The sequence below is a fragment of the Saccostrea cucullata genome, unplaced genomic scaffold (assembly GCF_032062105.1).
Source record: "Saccostrea cucullata isolate Sc308-1 unplaced genomic scaffold, CSIRO_AGI_Scuc_v1 ctg494, whole genome shotgun sequence".
NCBI lineage: Eukaryota > Metazoa > Mollusca > Bivalvia > Ostreida > Ostreidae > Saccostrea > Saccostrea cuccullata.
In genome coordinates, this window is record NW_026936234.1 from 691749 (window position 1) to 707269 (window position 15521).

At 32.9% G+C, this 15521-nt stretch overlaps 1 protein-coding gene across 1 annotated transcript; it reads right to left on the bottom strand.

Moving 5' to 3' along the window:
* Positions 1 to 37: 37 nt before the first annotated feature.
* On the bottom strand, positions 38 to 14181 carry LOC134245064 (phosphorylated adapter RNA export protein-like). The gene is made up of 10 exons (XM_062727327.1): positions 14022 to 14181; positions 11988 to 12132; positions 11811 to 11870; positions 11182 to 11390; positions 10429 to 10589; positions 6455 to 6521; positions 4976 to 5663; positions 3321 to 3412; positions 1722 to 1885; positions 38 to 1118 (listed from the first exon to the last, which is right to left on the bottom strand). Exons 1-10 carry the CDS (start codon positions 14073 to 14075, stop codon positions 878 to 880), a joined length of 1881 nt encoding a protein of 626 aa, XP_062583311.1. The 5' UTR covers positions 14076 to 14181; the 3' UTR covers positions 38 to 877.
* Positions 14182 to 15521: the final 1340 nt, after the last annotated feature.

Below are 15521 nucleotides of genomic sequence, written 5' to 3' on the forward strand. Positions count from 1 at the left end.
TAAAAATCAAATCAGTTTTTTTCTTTTAGAGGTTCAGGAAGATCTTATTAATATCATAACATATTACGAATTTATTTAATGTTTTATACCGTACATTTTTGTTTCAACAGTATTGACAAAATAATAAAACAATAGTGCATTTTCTTTCAACTGTATAATAATTTGATTATAATGCAGTTATTAAGGTTCCACAAAAGACAAATTATTGTAGATAGAAACAGATTTAACAGTGCCCAAATTTTTTTAATTGAATGCTCCTGATTGATTTAGCCTGCAAGATACACCCTTGTAAACTGTAGTTATGAAGTTGACGAAAAAAAAAAACACGTTTGGCTTAACAGTTTTCCAAAAAGAAGACATTTTATGGTACAAAAGAACAAATTAATACAATGTCTTTTACAATAACAGATGTTTGAAAATATCCAACCCTTTAACTCATGTTTCAGAGGTAAAATGATATACAAAGCATATGTTTTTTTTTACTTTGTAAATTTGTTAACATATCTCTCACTTGGAAAAATAAGTCAAAACAGTTTTTTGGTTTGCCTGTGTAAGCTACAATAATCAGGAACATTGATAACAAAACACTCTTAAAAATGTTTAATTTATAAACATAAGTTTGATCCTCCACGAACGTTAATTTTACTCGCCAGAATCAGTCTGTTAACAGAACTTGCTGTAAGCTAGGCAAGATTGAACAACAAAATAGACTTTCAAAGTTCCAATAGAAGCAGGCCTGCCTTTTCCTGTGTATATTTACAGTAATCATGATTCACTGGCAAACCATGATTCACTTATCACCATGTCTATAGCCATTACCAGATGACAATGAAGTTCCTTCAAAACAAAAGGGTACAGTCAAATATTTCACCCAAGATTAGTCAATAGTCTCATCCACTCCAATGTCTATATCAACAACATCCTTATCATCCACATCCAGAACATGGAGACCATCCTCTGGCTCACTGTGTAAGCTTTCATTTTCACTGTCTGTCATTTCCATGGTAACTTCAGGCTTTTTCTCACTATTGAGATCCCCTTTGACTTTTGATACCCCCGACTTCTGCATTAACTTGGACTGTGGAAGTAATCTGGTTAGCTTTCTCCTCTCCTTCCTCCTGATAACACAAAAATTACATTGTTATTGATATTGCATTCCTCCTGATGTCATAGAGAAATGACATTATGTTACTAATATAACATTCCTCATTATATCTGATAATCATAGAGAAATGACATTATGTTACTAATATTACATTCCTCCTGATACCATAGAGAAGTGACATTATATTACTAATATTATATTTCTCCTGATAACATAGAGAAATTTCATTGTGTTGGGTAGACTTACTGATATTACATTCTCATCATAACAACAGAAATGACATACATGTAATGTTACCGATATATTCTACTGTTATTACGTTCCTCCTGATAGCATTATGTTACTGATATTACATTCCTCCTGATAACATAGAGAAATGACATTTTGTTCCTGATATTACATTCCTCATATGACAGAGAAATTGCATGTTACTGATATTGCATTCCTCCTGATAATATAAGAGAAATGACATTATGTTACTGAAATCACACTGCTCCGGATAATACCCGGTATAAAAGAAATGACATTATGTTACTGATATCAAATTCAGAAATGATGATTACCCAGGGTACTACATGGTCACTTCATGACCTTGATGAGCAAAGAAAAATTTTACCTTTGTTTTAGTTCTTTTCTCTTCTGTTTTCTCTCTTCAAGTGATTGTATAAACTCCTGCTCTTCCTTGGCAAAAATTTCATCCACCTGTTCAGGTGAAACGCTTTTGTCGGATTTCAGCAGATGAATGAAGACACCTCCAGGGGAACGTCTTCTTGTTTTATTCTTTAAGCAAGACAAAAAAAAATACAGTGCTGAAATATTTCCTGTACATGCATGAGGGCTGTTCAAAAAGTTTACGGACCTCTGTCATATTTCATTTAAGTTTAAACAATAACTTTACTTAAAATGAGGATTTTAAAAATTCAAATACATGTATATCAAGATATATTGAGAATTTAAAACTGCAAAAACAGGGACAGAATTCTGCAATTTTTTAAAACAATTTCTGTAGAAAAATGTCTGCAAGATAGCATAAAAAACCTGATTTTTTTTTAAAAGCTTTATATAAAGCATAAAATATTACTTTTATTTCTATTAATTTCAACAGGCTATATTTAGTTGCCCTACAGCCTTGTCATCGGAGATATGACCCTGAATCAAAGTAAATATAGTAGTTTGATTAATAATATTAATAGGTAGAAACAGTCAACAGGTGGAGAAAACTACGCATTGCCTCCTTATATGTACATTTTTAACAAATATTACTGGGTAACTGATACAAGAGGCCCATGGGCCTTATAGGTCACCTGAGTATCATGTAACAACTTCCCAACAATTGAATTTGATTCATGTTTTAAACCATAGGCCATGAAATTCAATATTTTGAAAAAGGCACCATTGCTTATCATAATAACTATAAACAGAACATGCTTACTTTGGTTACTTAATAGTTAATACCAAGAGGTAGATCAGAGTAACAAAGAGAAGATGCATTGCCACTTTATAACCAGTTGTGCACCCCATCCCACAGGAACCACTGACCCTGGGGCCACATATTTAAAAAATTTTAGAAATTTTATCATAAATTTTATTTCATCATAAATTGTTGATTAATACCAAAGAGCAGATTTCAAAAAATCAATTTATTTTCAGACTATGTATCCCCCTCCAAGTACCCCTGACCCAGGGGCCCTGAAATTAACCATTTTGTAAGAGACAGCTTTCTTCATCATAAATATGTACTTAGATCATTGGCATAATACCCAGGAGCAAAGGAAAAGATTTTCAAAGAATCCATGCATTTTCACAATACATGTATAATCTATTTAGCCCTGCCCTAGGACTAGAACCCCTGTCTCTGGGGCCATAAATTCATAATTTTGGTAGAGAACTAAATGCTGATTACAATCATGCCAACAGTATGACTGCTTGATGTCCAGGAGTAAAGAAGATTTTTAAAGATTGCATTAATTTTAGTGGTTTTGCCCCCATTCCCCAGGAGATGAAGGGACCATGAAATTCACAATTCTGGTTCCCCTTCACCCACAGATACTATATGCCAAAATTGGTTAAGCGGATTCAGAGAGGAAGCTGAAAATGTCCTAATGTTAATGCACAGCGCATGACAAACGCCGACAGACGAAAAAGGATAGCAATAGGTCACCTGAGTTTATTCAGTTGACCTAAAAATTGATCTGAGTATATTGGTAATGTCTACCTGTATAAGTAATCCACCAGCCTCTTCTATGTCCTGTGTTTTGTAAAACAAGTCCAAGGTTTTCTCTTTGCCTATTATTCTGTATATTCTCTCTGTTTAAATAATGTTAATGGTATATGTTAATAATAGTCAAATTATCAATGTTTTCTGTATGAATAATTTTCATTCTCATTTCCTCTACAGAATTTTTCTAGCATTAAAAATTTCATTTAACACTGTATGCTAAATGAAAGAAAAAGTGACCATGCAAGCACACATACCCCACGCTCTCCCAAAACTCAAGGAGATGAATATCCCTGGGGAAAAAAAGAATCAAAATTTCTTGGTAATATGCAAATCTACACATTGTGTCCTAAATATCTGCAAAGTTTGATGAAATTCTGTGTAGCGGTTTATGAGGAGTTGCGCTGTCAAACTGGTCTCTCTGTAATATGCACATCTACACATTGTGTCCTAAATATCTGCAAAGTTTGATGAAATTCTGTGCAGCGGTTTATGAGGAATTGCGATGCCAAAATGTTCATATCTATATTCAAGGTATGGCCAAAAATCTAAGTTGAAAAATGTAGAAATTCCAAGAAAAAATAAAGGAATCAGAATTTCCTGGTAATATGCACATCTACACATTGTGTCCTAAATATCTGCTAAGTTTGATGAAATTCTGTGTAGCGGTTTATGAGGAGTTGCGCTGACAAAAAAACAGGACTGACGGACTGACTGACTGACACTCTGACTGACGGACGGGTCAAAAACATTATACCTCACGCAACTTGTTGTGTGGGGTATAAAAATGCATATAATATAAACTGTTTAACTTACTGGAGATTGAAGAAAACCCAGTCTACGCGAAAGTTTAAAATTTTTACAGGAAAAAATGTCTGGTAAAAATAAAATTTTTACCAGACCAAACCATTTTTTACCAGACCGACTTTTTCCCCCCTTTAAATCCATACATCATTATGATACTGATATTGAGAGGGTGGGTGGGATGGGGTTAATTCACACTGTGATATTTAACCTTAAATAAATTCAGAGTGAAATAGACAAGTTAAATATTATATAATTTTTCTTTGTAAAAGGTATCTATTTATACAATTGCATGCATTTTTTTCTTTATATTTGACTTATACAACAAACACTGTATCAAAGATTTTATGAAATTTAATATGCACTTTCAATGCATATTTATTTTTTCCTGAAACAATTAATTATGGTTACTCAAGTTCAATGATCATTTGAAAATAATTTCCCAATCGAATCTACGTATGAGCTATCTAAATATTTTCCCAACCAAACCTACGTATGAGCTATCTAAAGATCTCTAATCATTGACAGAGGAAATTCGAAATTAGAATAAAAACGATCATGACAGGGTTGTAATACATAAAAATTAGTCAGGTATTACTACTAAATTGGTCAAATAAAGGATATTTGTGGGGAATTTGACCATGTTTACCTCTTAATTTAGATTTATTTGGCCTAATTTTTTTATCGGACATTTGGTCCTGTATACTGAAACTTTTTACCGACCCGACCTAAATTTTGCCGGTAAAAACCGACGGTCCGGTGACTTTCGCATAGACTGAAAACCAAAATTAATGATAATGACTTCAGAGATTTTCTTGCACCACACAATAGCATGTATGTATACAAACCTATGAGGTACACCTTAGGTTCATTCAGTTTTCTGGTGATCATTTTCACAATTTTGTCTGCCTCTAAGTCTGGAAGAGGCTCTTCAAAGTCTCTATCATCGTGCATTTTTACTCTCTCTTTCACAGGGCGTCTTTCTTTGCGAGTTCGTTTTCGTTTTCTGCTGGAGTTAGCATCCATCTCTGGTAGATCTACCACCTTATTGAATGGATCATGGCTTTCATTGTCACTTAATTCATTGGCCAAATCTGGCCTAGTGTCATTATACTTCAGTGTAAAGTCATACTTTTCAACATTGCGGCTATCATCACATGTTAAAGTTTTAACTCCCACATCTTTTAAGTCTTGTGTAAGACTCTGCTCAGTCAGGACAGAGCCCCAGATATTGTTTATTTTCCTTTTGGCTGTTTGGGGATTTACATTTCTACTTGCAGGTCTGTCGTTTTTGCGTATAGGAGATTTGATCTCCTCTGGTAGTTCTGTCACCATGCTCTTCTCATCATGTCTGCTAGAGGAGAAATATTTAGCTTTCTTGCATCTCCACAGCGGCGTGTCCTCATCACTGTACGAGGAGCTGTCTGAATCCTCACTGTCCTCAGGATGAGGTTTACTAGATCTGTAACTCACAGCAGGGACCACCATGTTATGACTTGATGTGGATGTTGGTAATGAAGTTTTATTTTCATCTTTCTGAAAGTATTCAAAAAAATGTTTAAATATATTGTTTTTGAGACAACATGGTCATTGATGAAGTTTTCATCTGATTTGATCTCAGCCACACTCTAACTTTATTTATGTATCAATATTCCATACACATTGCATTTTGACAGATGTAAATGAATAAACAAAAAAAAGAGGTGCTGTGAGCACTAAGCTCACTAAATGATACCCCCACCTCCCATATGAGTATAGTGGCAAACTCCATGTTTTTCTCTGGGAGACCCAAAATAAGTGCCAGATCAAAAAGTAAAATACAAGGTGCACAATGGGATTATTATACCCTCCGCTTGAAAAGTGGGAGGGTATACTGTACTGGTCTAATGTACTACTGTACTAATCCAGTACTGGTCGTCTGTTAATTCACTCAAGAACTGAAGTAAATGTTTGGTCACACAATGACACATTAACTGTTGAATATAGCCTCAAAACTTTCGGACTTTGATGGCAATTGTGCAGAAAAAGACACATCTTCAACATGTTTCATGAACCATTTTCAGATGAGTTTAAAGTTTAAAATTAAACTGCATCAAAGTGTGGTTTTCTGCACATCCAGAGAAAATGATAATTCAAGAAATAAGTCTGATTTGGTAGCTAATTAAAGCTACTTCAGGTAGGTAAATAAAGCTATGTTGGTAATTTAAGCTACGTAGCTAAGTAAAGCGATTATACCATACCTGTATATTAGTGATTAGATTGACAAAATATCGAGCCTTGTGGTAAACATTTACTAAAATATATGAATACCAAAATAAATAAATCACCTTTGGTTGGGATTCATTGTCATTGTCAGAGTCTGTTATTTCTCCTTCTTCAAGTTCAGACATTGCGAGAATAAATTCTTTATGCAACCCGCCTTTTCTTCTTTATAAAAATACAATAGCCCCGATAACGCAGAAATTTCGTGCTTTTTCCGGTGTTGCAGATTTAGGACAGTTCAATCCAGAAATTATTCGTACTACGCAATCATTTGTTTTACCTACAACTCATCTTGCACGTTTGTCAAGTTTTTATCATTATTTTTTTTTTTATTTAAAGTATTACTTTTGACATAAGTTAAACTGTTTGTTTCTTTATTTCTTAAACCATATGGGAAATGTTAAAAAAAAAACACAGATTGTTTTATTTAAGTGTTCATTTCAGTAAGAAAGGACAGATTATTTATTTTAATTAATGATATAGGACAAATAATTTTCTGTTTTTAACTGAAAAAAAAGTTTGAAGCCTCAGAAAAAAATAATATCTGCCATGCCATCCAACACAAACAAAACCCCAAACCAAATGGTTGTTATCTCAAAACCTATAACTATAGAGATACACAACCATAATCAGAACATTTGTTCTTGCATAATGCAGAGACATATATAACATTTTATTTACCCCATATGTCTCTGTATACATCAAATTTTCAATTTCTATACCACAGGTATTTTAATTAATGAGTCCTAAATTCATATTTGTCTTTTTCTATATAGTATCTGGCATTCTGTGATTTCATGTACATCGTCCAAAAATGCAGTGCCTTTGAGGTGCAACCCTTCCAGTTCTATTTCTGCTTCCTACAATATGAAGCCAATTCCAGAATGGCTCTATATATATTTGATTTGCTACCAGGCTAGCTGTTTAAGAGAGCAGCTAGATTTCAAAATAAACTTTGGGTGTGCTAATTTCAAAGTAAAGACATATCGTATAATCCCTATTAACCGCCCCGGGCGCTTAAAAATTGCAAAAAGGGGGCGGTTATTTTGGTATTCTCTTTATGATATTTAATGTCATATTTTAACTTCAAGAAATCTTTTGAAAATAAAAATAAATACAAGGAACCACTAAAATAATGCCTAACTTTACTCAAAGTGAAGACAATCCACCCATAATATGCTAAATTATTCATTTTCCACAGAGAAATTGGATAGAGACAAGTTTCATTTTCACTTTCTTCAATTTTTTGATACGATTCTAGTTGATTTTAATCAATGTACAGGGGGCCCTTATTTCCTGACAATTGAAAAAGACCTAAGGGGTGCTTATAGGGGCAGGGGCGGTTAATAGGGATTATACGGTAAGTAAAATCAGTTGTATCCAAATATCATTCTTTTTTAAAAATAATTAGCAGAACATGTTCATCTACATTATATTTAACATTTCTGAAATACTTGCTTCATTTGCAGGCACGGATCCAGAAATTTTTCAAAAGGTGGAGGGGGGTTAAAGGATTTTTCAAGGGGGGGGGGGGGGGGAGGGGAAAAAGCTCTTATAACGTATGTTTTACACAAACATGTAGTTAAATAACTCAATAGGATACGGTGGAGTATGGTTTTCAAAAGTTGGAGGCTGATCAACCTGGGGAAAAGTACTTGTATGAATTACTTGAAAGTTTTTGAAAAAGAAAGGAAAATATATATCTCCAAACCCGAAAATCCTACATAGCAAAGGGGGTGGGGTTTTATTTTGTATTCACAACCGAATTTCTTTATATATTACAACATTAGCCTTTCACTTATCATTTTCTAAAACACAATAAAAATTTTGGACTTTCTTCTTTCTTTTTTTTTTTTTTTTTGCAAATCCAAAGGAGAGGGTTGCAACCCCTGTAACCCCCCTCTGGATCCGCCACTGATTTGTCATTTATTGCATGAATAAAAACACAACTTCAAACTGAAACTCTTACTTTTTTATTGTAATAATTCAATATCAACTACAAATATTCTGGACGGATGATAAATTAACTACATCAGAAGCTTTAAAACTACATATATCACATAAAATATTATGGCAAGTTAAATCAAAATGTAAATGTTTAATGACAGACTGTATCTTTGAATTTTATTCAGTTTATTGGACTAAAAACAAAATTTTCAAACATTTCCTGAATGTAACCTCCAACCCCAAATCTTAAAACCCTAGGACAAACAAAGAGGTAGGTTCACAAACTCCATAAAATGGCCCTGTCAATATACCAATTAACTGACCAGATCCTAATGTCCCATTTTGAACATCAACATAAAGTAGAGACTTAGTGCTTTCATTTCATATAAAAAATTTTCCTCTAGGTGTCCAAGTTTGGAAACTCAGGCGTTCTGAAACTGCAATGTTCTTGATTTTTGAAGAAAATGGGTGAAATTGAGCATCTTCAACTGTCGATAAAAATATGAGCCCACCCCGCGATCCAAAAAAAATTTTCATGGATTAGAATCTTCTGAAACAGTTCTTTCATAATATAATTGAACATTTTAGATCAGAGGTTGGGGGCTATGCAAAATATTCACATACAGCTTAAATTTTTGGTCACTTTTAAAGAAATTTTCAAGATTTGAAGAAAATGACGAAATTCATGACGTCATAATACATGGACAAGAGAGAAAATTACGTCATTTTTATTTGATATGAAGTCAGTAAGGGTCCAAGTGAAATTTAACATATTTTAAACTAAAACTGAGTAGTTCTGATTTTTCAGAAATTCACAGGGCCAAAAGTTGTACAAGGTGAACTTTGTTCTTTGAATTGGCATTGAATGTGAAATATTGTGAATACTAGAATATAAATTACATGTACAACCTTGCTTTTTTTAGGTTAATGTTGTTATTTATTTTAACAATTTTAATGCATAACTTAACTTCATCATATAAGCAAACTTAATAAATTTACTTTTTATAACTAAACTACAATGTTTTTTTTAATCCAAAGTTGTTCTAGAGAAAAAAATATTTACATTTAAATTAAACTGTCATATTTTTATTGTTTCCAGAGTAGAAATTGACAAAGAAAACTGTATACAACAACAACAAAGGACAGACAATAAAATAGACAGAATGATCACATAGCTTCCAGCTGAGGAATAACAAAATTAAATATTTCATGTGCAGATCTTTGAAAATGAGTTTAGGATATAAGTTAATTGCTTTCTGTGCAGAAACAAAATAGTTTCATTGTTGACAAAACATATTTAAAACATAGATTAACCTCCCTCCGCCCATTTTTCAAATTGTATGTTATTGATTGTATTATTGTATTTTAATCATTTTTCCAGTTTTAAAATTTTAAAAATTACAAAATATGTTTCATTCTAGTTTAATAGTTTAAGGAATTATTAATTCAGAATTATTTCTGTAATACATGTACTAACAATAATATTCCAGACTTTCCAATAATAACTCTGACTGTTAAATTCCATATATTTCACTTAGTATACAAGTAATCACAAAATGTGACATCTTTTTTATAAATATTAGAACAAAGAAATCAAAATAGAATAAGTAGACAGATGTTATAAATATAATTTTCAGTAAGAGGTTCAAAGCAAACATCTCTTTCCAAACAAACACATTCATATATGAACATCTAAATCTATAAAGATTATGTACCTCATACAATAAAAAATAATGGTCATCAACATGAATATACACGTCTCATAAAAAGATTACACCTGCACTTGAAGCTTTTCTTATGGTATTAGTTTTGAAAACTTTTGATCACTTCAAAAACAAACATTCTTCAATCCCACTCAACAGCCAACAATACAAAAAAAATACACATTTAACATGAAAATACCGGCAATGTGACGCAATGATGTATGTTGTACAACTAGATCAGATACAAATGAAAGCTGCCACTGGATTAAATCAACTACTTTAAGAGAAGGCAAATAAATTAACCTCTTGAGAGGTAGAATCAAGCTAAAAATATGTTCATCTTACATAACTAATGAGCTTGTCAACATCATCATTCCTATACAACCTTTCAAATCTTGTTAAATCCATCTTCTGTTTTCTTGGACTCTAAAAGCTTTTTGTTGAAGCTCTCGAATGCCACTCTGATGCTATCTCTATCTGAGCTGGTACAGGAATGGATTTCCCAGTGTCGACTCTTAGATTCCAAATCCAATTCCAAGATTTTCTGCAACTAAAAAAGTGGAATTATACTTATGCCTAAGGGTCAAGTGCTTTAAAACATAAACACAAAGGAACAAATAACTAAAAATACTTAAGGACAAATGCAAGGTACCTACTGATAATTTTTCAAGATATTCTAAATTTAAACTTATAATATCATTACATGTTCTTACACAAAAAAATCAGCATTATTCAAAGAAAAATGTACAAAAATTACAAAACATAAATTCCAGATTTTTTTCATCAAAAATTGTTTTAGAAAAGTTGTACAAATCCATATATAGACATTACAAATATTGCATACAGGTCCTTCTTTTAGTGGAACTCTTCAACTCCGCAAACTACGTTGCATATGACCTTAACTGTAACTATTTACTTACCAGTATATGTAAAATTAATTATATACAGTTAAACCTGATTATATCAAATTAAATGGGCCAGAAAAAAACCTACAAGAATCCTAGGTTCAAGTTGAAGATAACAAGGGTAAATAAATAAAGAAAAAGTAGTTGGGACTTTCAGATCACTTTGATATATCCATGGTATTTGAAATGCCAGTGCTCAAGATAATAGATTTCAACTGTGTATTAAAAAAAGAGTACCTCTTCCTTGGACTTGGCCCCTTCTTTGTCACTATAGTTACATAGCACCATCAAAGGAAGATTATCAAGTTCAGGGTCAGCAAGTGCTTGATGGAGGGTAGTGTTGGTCAGCTGTAGACCTTCATCACTAGCAGAGCTATCTACAACAAATATGATGCCCTCTGCTCCCCCAAAGTATTTATCCCAGTACGGGCGTACACTGTCTCCTCCTGTAATGTGAATTAACCATGAGAAGATCAAAGCTTTGAAGAAGAAATCTCTTATGAAAATTAACAATTTAACAAATAGGAGGAGTCCTTCTTAAGGATAATGGGTTATGATGTAAAATTATGTTGCAAAGTTTAAGGACTTTTGAGTTTATTTCAGACCTTTGTGTTTTTATTATATTAACTACAGTATGCAGTAATAAAATATCAAATCAGATTGCTAAAATAGATACATGTATTAATCTACTCTTAATTTAATGGTTTGGAAAAAAGATAATGCAATTATATGACAATATCAGTGATTTATATTTAGAGAATACTTTGCAATCGTAATTTTTGTGGATTTGTCCTTTCTGCTTCATTCGGCAAAAATGGACCACAAAAATACCTATTTAACAGTATACCATTTCAAGGAAGCCTTACCTCCTAGTTCTTTGACATCAACAATACAATTACTAAATATCAAGGCTTTTATACTGAAACCTGTCAATTAAAAAAAAAGGCTTAAAAAATACAGCAGAAACAACAATTTTTATAAAACAGGTACAGATAAATTCTAAAAAAAAAAAAATTAATTAATAAACTAATAAGAATACATACCCACAGTTGGTTCAATATTTTCTGTGCTTTCCCCACTTAAAACTGACAACAAGGTACTTTTCCCTGTCTTAGACAAACCAAGACACAGAACTGTAAAGTTAGGCTTTGCTGCTGGAGGATCCTGGCCACACATCCTCCTAAAGAACTACAAAAACAGGGACACAGGCATTGATTATCACACTCTTATAGATGTAAACAAAATAATACCCATTTCATCTTATATGTATGCAAAGTTTACAAAAGATATACACTCATACTTTTAGGTCCATATTTTTAATGTGTATAGTCTTTTTTTTCAATTGAATCTAGCATACATGGACTCTATCAACACTTTAGTACTAATTCAGATCTCCCTTTTTTTTTTTTTTTTTTAGAATTTCACAATTTTTGAATATGTCTTTGAAAAAAAAACCACTACAATGCTTTGTGAAGATGCTTTGTGGAAAGTCTGGATGAAATTGGTAGTAACAGAAGCAAATTTGTGAATTTGACCCTGTGATACATGTACTTGAGATAAATTTCATCGATTTAAAGTTTGAATGGTTGTCTTGGTGGCTCTCATTTGTTAGTGATGTAAAAATTTCACAGGATGTCGTCTGCCTTGCCATTTTCATCAACAAACTTGAGAAGGTCTTGTGTGGTAAATGAATAATGTTTGAATAAAATGAAATACGAGAACAGATAAAACTTCGGGTGGTTCACCCCAAGCACTTGTCTGAGTGATTTTGCGCCGTTTCCCTGTTTATCCTGAGTGGGATCACCCCAGACAGTTTTCTTCAAATGTATATCATGCTTGATGTTTATTGAGGAAAAAGTCCCTTCATCATGGGGTATAAAAGACAAATATGATATGAACTTTTCTTTAAAAAATCATGTTTAAATTATAAAAATAAATGTTTTGTTTCTTTGTTTAAATTTCATTCCAACAGTCTCCAACTTCAAAATCAATGTTTCTTTTTCTAGCTGTAACCTCAGAGTTGAAAGAGAGGAAGCTTAGCCTGAACTTAGTCAAACTGAGGTTGCTAGTGGTTCTTCTCCTGTTACTGTTAATTAATAGTGAGCGCAGCAAGCGGCACAAACGGCCACTCATTACTGCAAGCTCTTTAACTAAATTAAAGCAACCCCTGGGTGAAGAGAAAATTCAAAGTCGAGTTCTGAGTTGTCAGTAAATTCACTCATGCATGTAAAATACTCAGGTATCAAAAAGACAGCATAAAAGAACGTAGATAGAATGTTCTATCGTTAAAATGATAAATGTCCTACCGACCTGGTTTAACGATAGAATTCATTCCGTGTGTTCACAATGTAGCAAAATAAACACAGGCGATAACTTGTACTCAGTGTATTTACTATGAACAATCCCGAGAGTTCCGAATGTAAACATGGCTGCTGCTGGGGTGAGGTAAATTTGAAGCGAGAAAAATCGTTGAGAATATTAGTTAAATTTTCATCTTTTTATGGATTATTTTTTGAGATAAAAGGCATAAACAATCTCAAAAAGGTTTGTTACAATTAATTTGGAAGTTATTTTCAGTTCAAATCCTTTTGTATCCTTCAAAATCATTTTGGAGCAATTCTGCAATTATTTGCTACATTGCAAGTATAGGGGAGGTATTCTAATTGTGGTGAGGGCTTGTCCCGAGACACAGTTAGATTATTCTAACTGAAAAGAATGTCTCCTCACACGACATGGTTTTATACTGAATTCTTCGTGTTGGCGTACTAAAATTACATGCATGAGTGAATTTATCAATTGAATTGCTCAAGGTATTTGTAATACCTTGATCAAGCTATATAGCTTTATCAGGGTATTGTGCTGGACCTGTAAATCAAATGTGCAGTCATATTTTTCATTTATTGTCAAAGTGTTCTTTCTTCTTGATAAGTCACTCCTGTGAGAAAGTAAACCATGAAAATAAATATGAACAATTGATTTCTACTTTATACATACTTTTTTTTAATGTTGAAAAATTAAGTTTTATCTATGGATATATAGGCTAGTTAAATAACACTGGTTAATGAAAAGGACCTTACCGAATAGATGTAAATCCTTATTACTGCACAAAACAATTGTAAGTTTTGGCACATAGTGCTTCTTGAATTTATAATAGTGGTAAATATTTCAATCAAATCATTAGTAACCAAATTTTAGTCAAATAACAAGTTATGGGCTATTTAGAATTTCAACCCGGAAGTTGATACACGACTTGTATGTTCTGAAGGTAAAACGGAGAAACTTAATTTTCCCGGGAAAATATTGAGTCCATCCTCGTGTCAAATCAATCGAATAGATTTGTCGGGTTGAGGCAAACAAACCCCAATAATTTTATTACCCCTTACCCACCAATTAAAAAAAAATAACAGTGGCGGATCCAGAAGTTCATGTGGGGGGGGGGGGGGTTGAGGCCCAAAGGGCTGAAGGGGGAGGGCATGGGAGGGGGTATCCCCTCCCGTAGGTGGGGGTTCGAGAAAATTTTGTTTTAAATGGTTCTAAATGGTGCATTTCCCAGCATTTTGGGGGGTACTTTTTGTAGCTTTTTTAAAGACTGATCATCACAATTTTGTAATAAAATGTTTTCAATTTAATTTACCTTTAACACAAGACTTTACACTTTGCTTTAAAAAATTGTTAAATCTGCCAATTTTAGGAATGCAAGCAGTTGACCTCAGGTTGTCTTTACTTTAAATGCACCTACAATTAATTTAGTCCGATGTCAAGCTGACTTCCAAGATACAACTAATGTGCAAAATTTTTAAACACTAAAAAATTAAAAATTGAATTATTTCCAGAATCCGAAACTAGTGCTTTTCAACTTACTTGTGTATATACTGTTAATATGATTTGGAATATAAACACACGTGTTCAATTAATGAAATTTCAAACTGAAGAAAAAATTACATAAACTGGAGAATCTGTCAAAACTAGAGCCAACCTGTTAAGAAAAATATATTAATTCTTAATTTTTAAAACGGTAAAACGGCTAAATATTAGTTTATTCATAGTTTAAAAAACATGCATTTTATCAGCAAAAGAATATTACTGAGCAGCACCGTAACTATGCAGTTTTCTGTTGTTGGTACCTGACTACATTGTAATGTGACCTTGTGTCTTCACTACATGCACGGACTACCCGATCTCTGAGGCACTCTCTGTGTTGATTACCTGTGTATTGTGTGCGTTCAAGCGGAAAGTGATTTCCTGTTACGTAGTATATTTCACAGTTGTAAAAACAAAGGGTTCATGTTTATTAGAGTCTTATCAATGCAACAAAATAATGAAAAGACACTTGTAAAAAAAAAAATTCAATGAGCGGGGGGGGGGGTCCCAACCCCCCCCCCAACCCCCCCCCCCCTGAATCCGCCATTGAATAAACATGCTACATACGAACAAGAGTACGTTGTCACTTGTTCTACGATTACTTGAGTGTATATGTCCTGTCCGTCTATCTGTCCGTCTATTTATGTGTTTGTCCGCAAAACGTTAACCTTACCCGGCCATAACTTTTAATGGATTGAATCTATGGATGTTTTTTG

Excerpts from the sequence above, each read along its gene's own strand:
- LOC134245064 (XM_062727327.1), bottom strand. The coding sequence starts at position 14,075 with ATGTGCCAAAACTTACAATTGTTTTGTGCAGTAATAAGGATTTACATC. Across the intron at positions 6,522-10,428 it reads GATGGATTTAACAAGATTTG|CGCAATGTCTGAACTTGAAG; the intron begins AAAGGTTGTATA and ends AGAATTTATTCT. Across the intron at positions 1,119-1,721 it reads AGAAAAGAACTAAAACAAAG|GAGGAAGGAGAGGAGAAAGC; the intron begins GTAAAATTTTTC and ends TTGTGTTATCAG.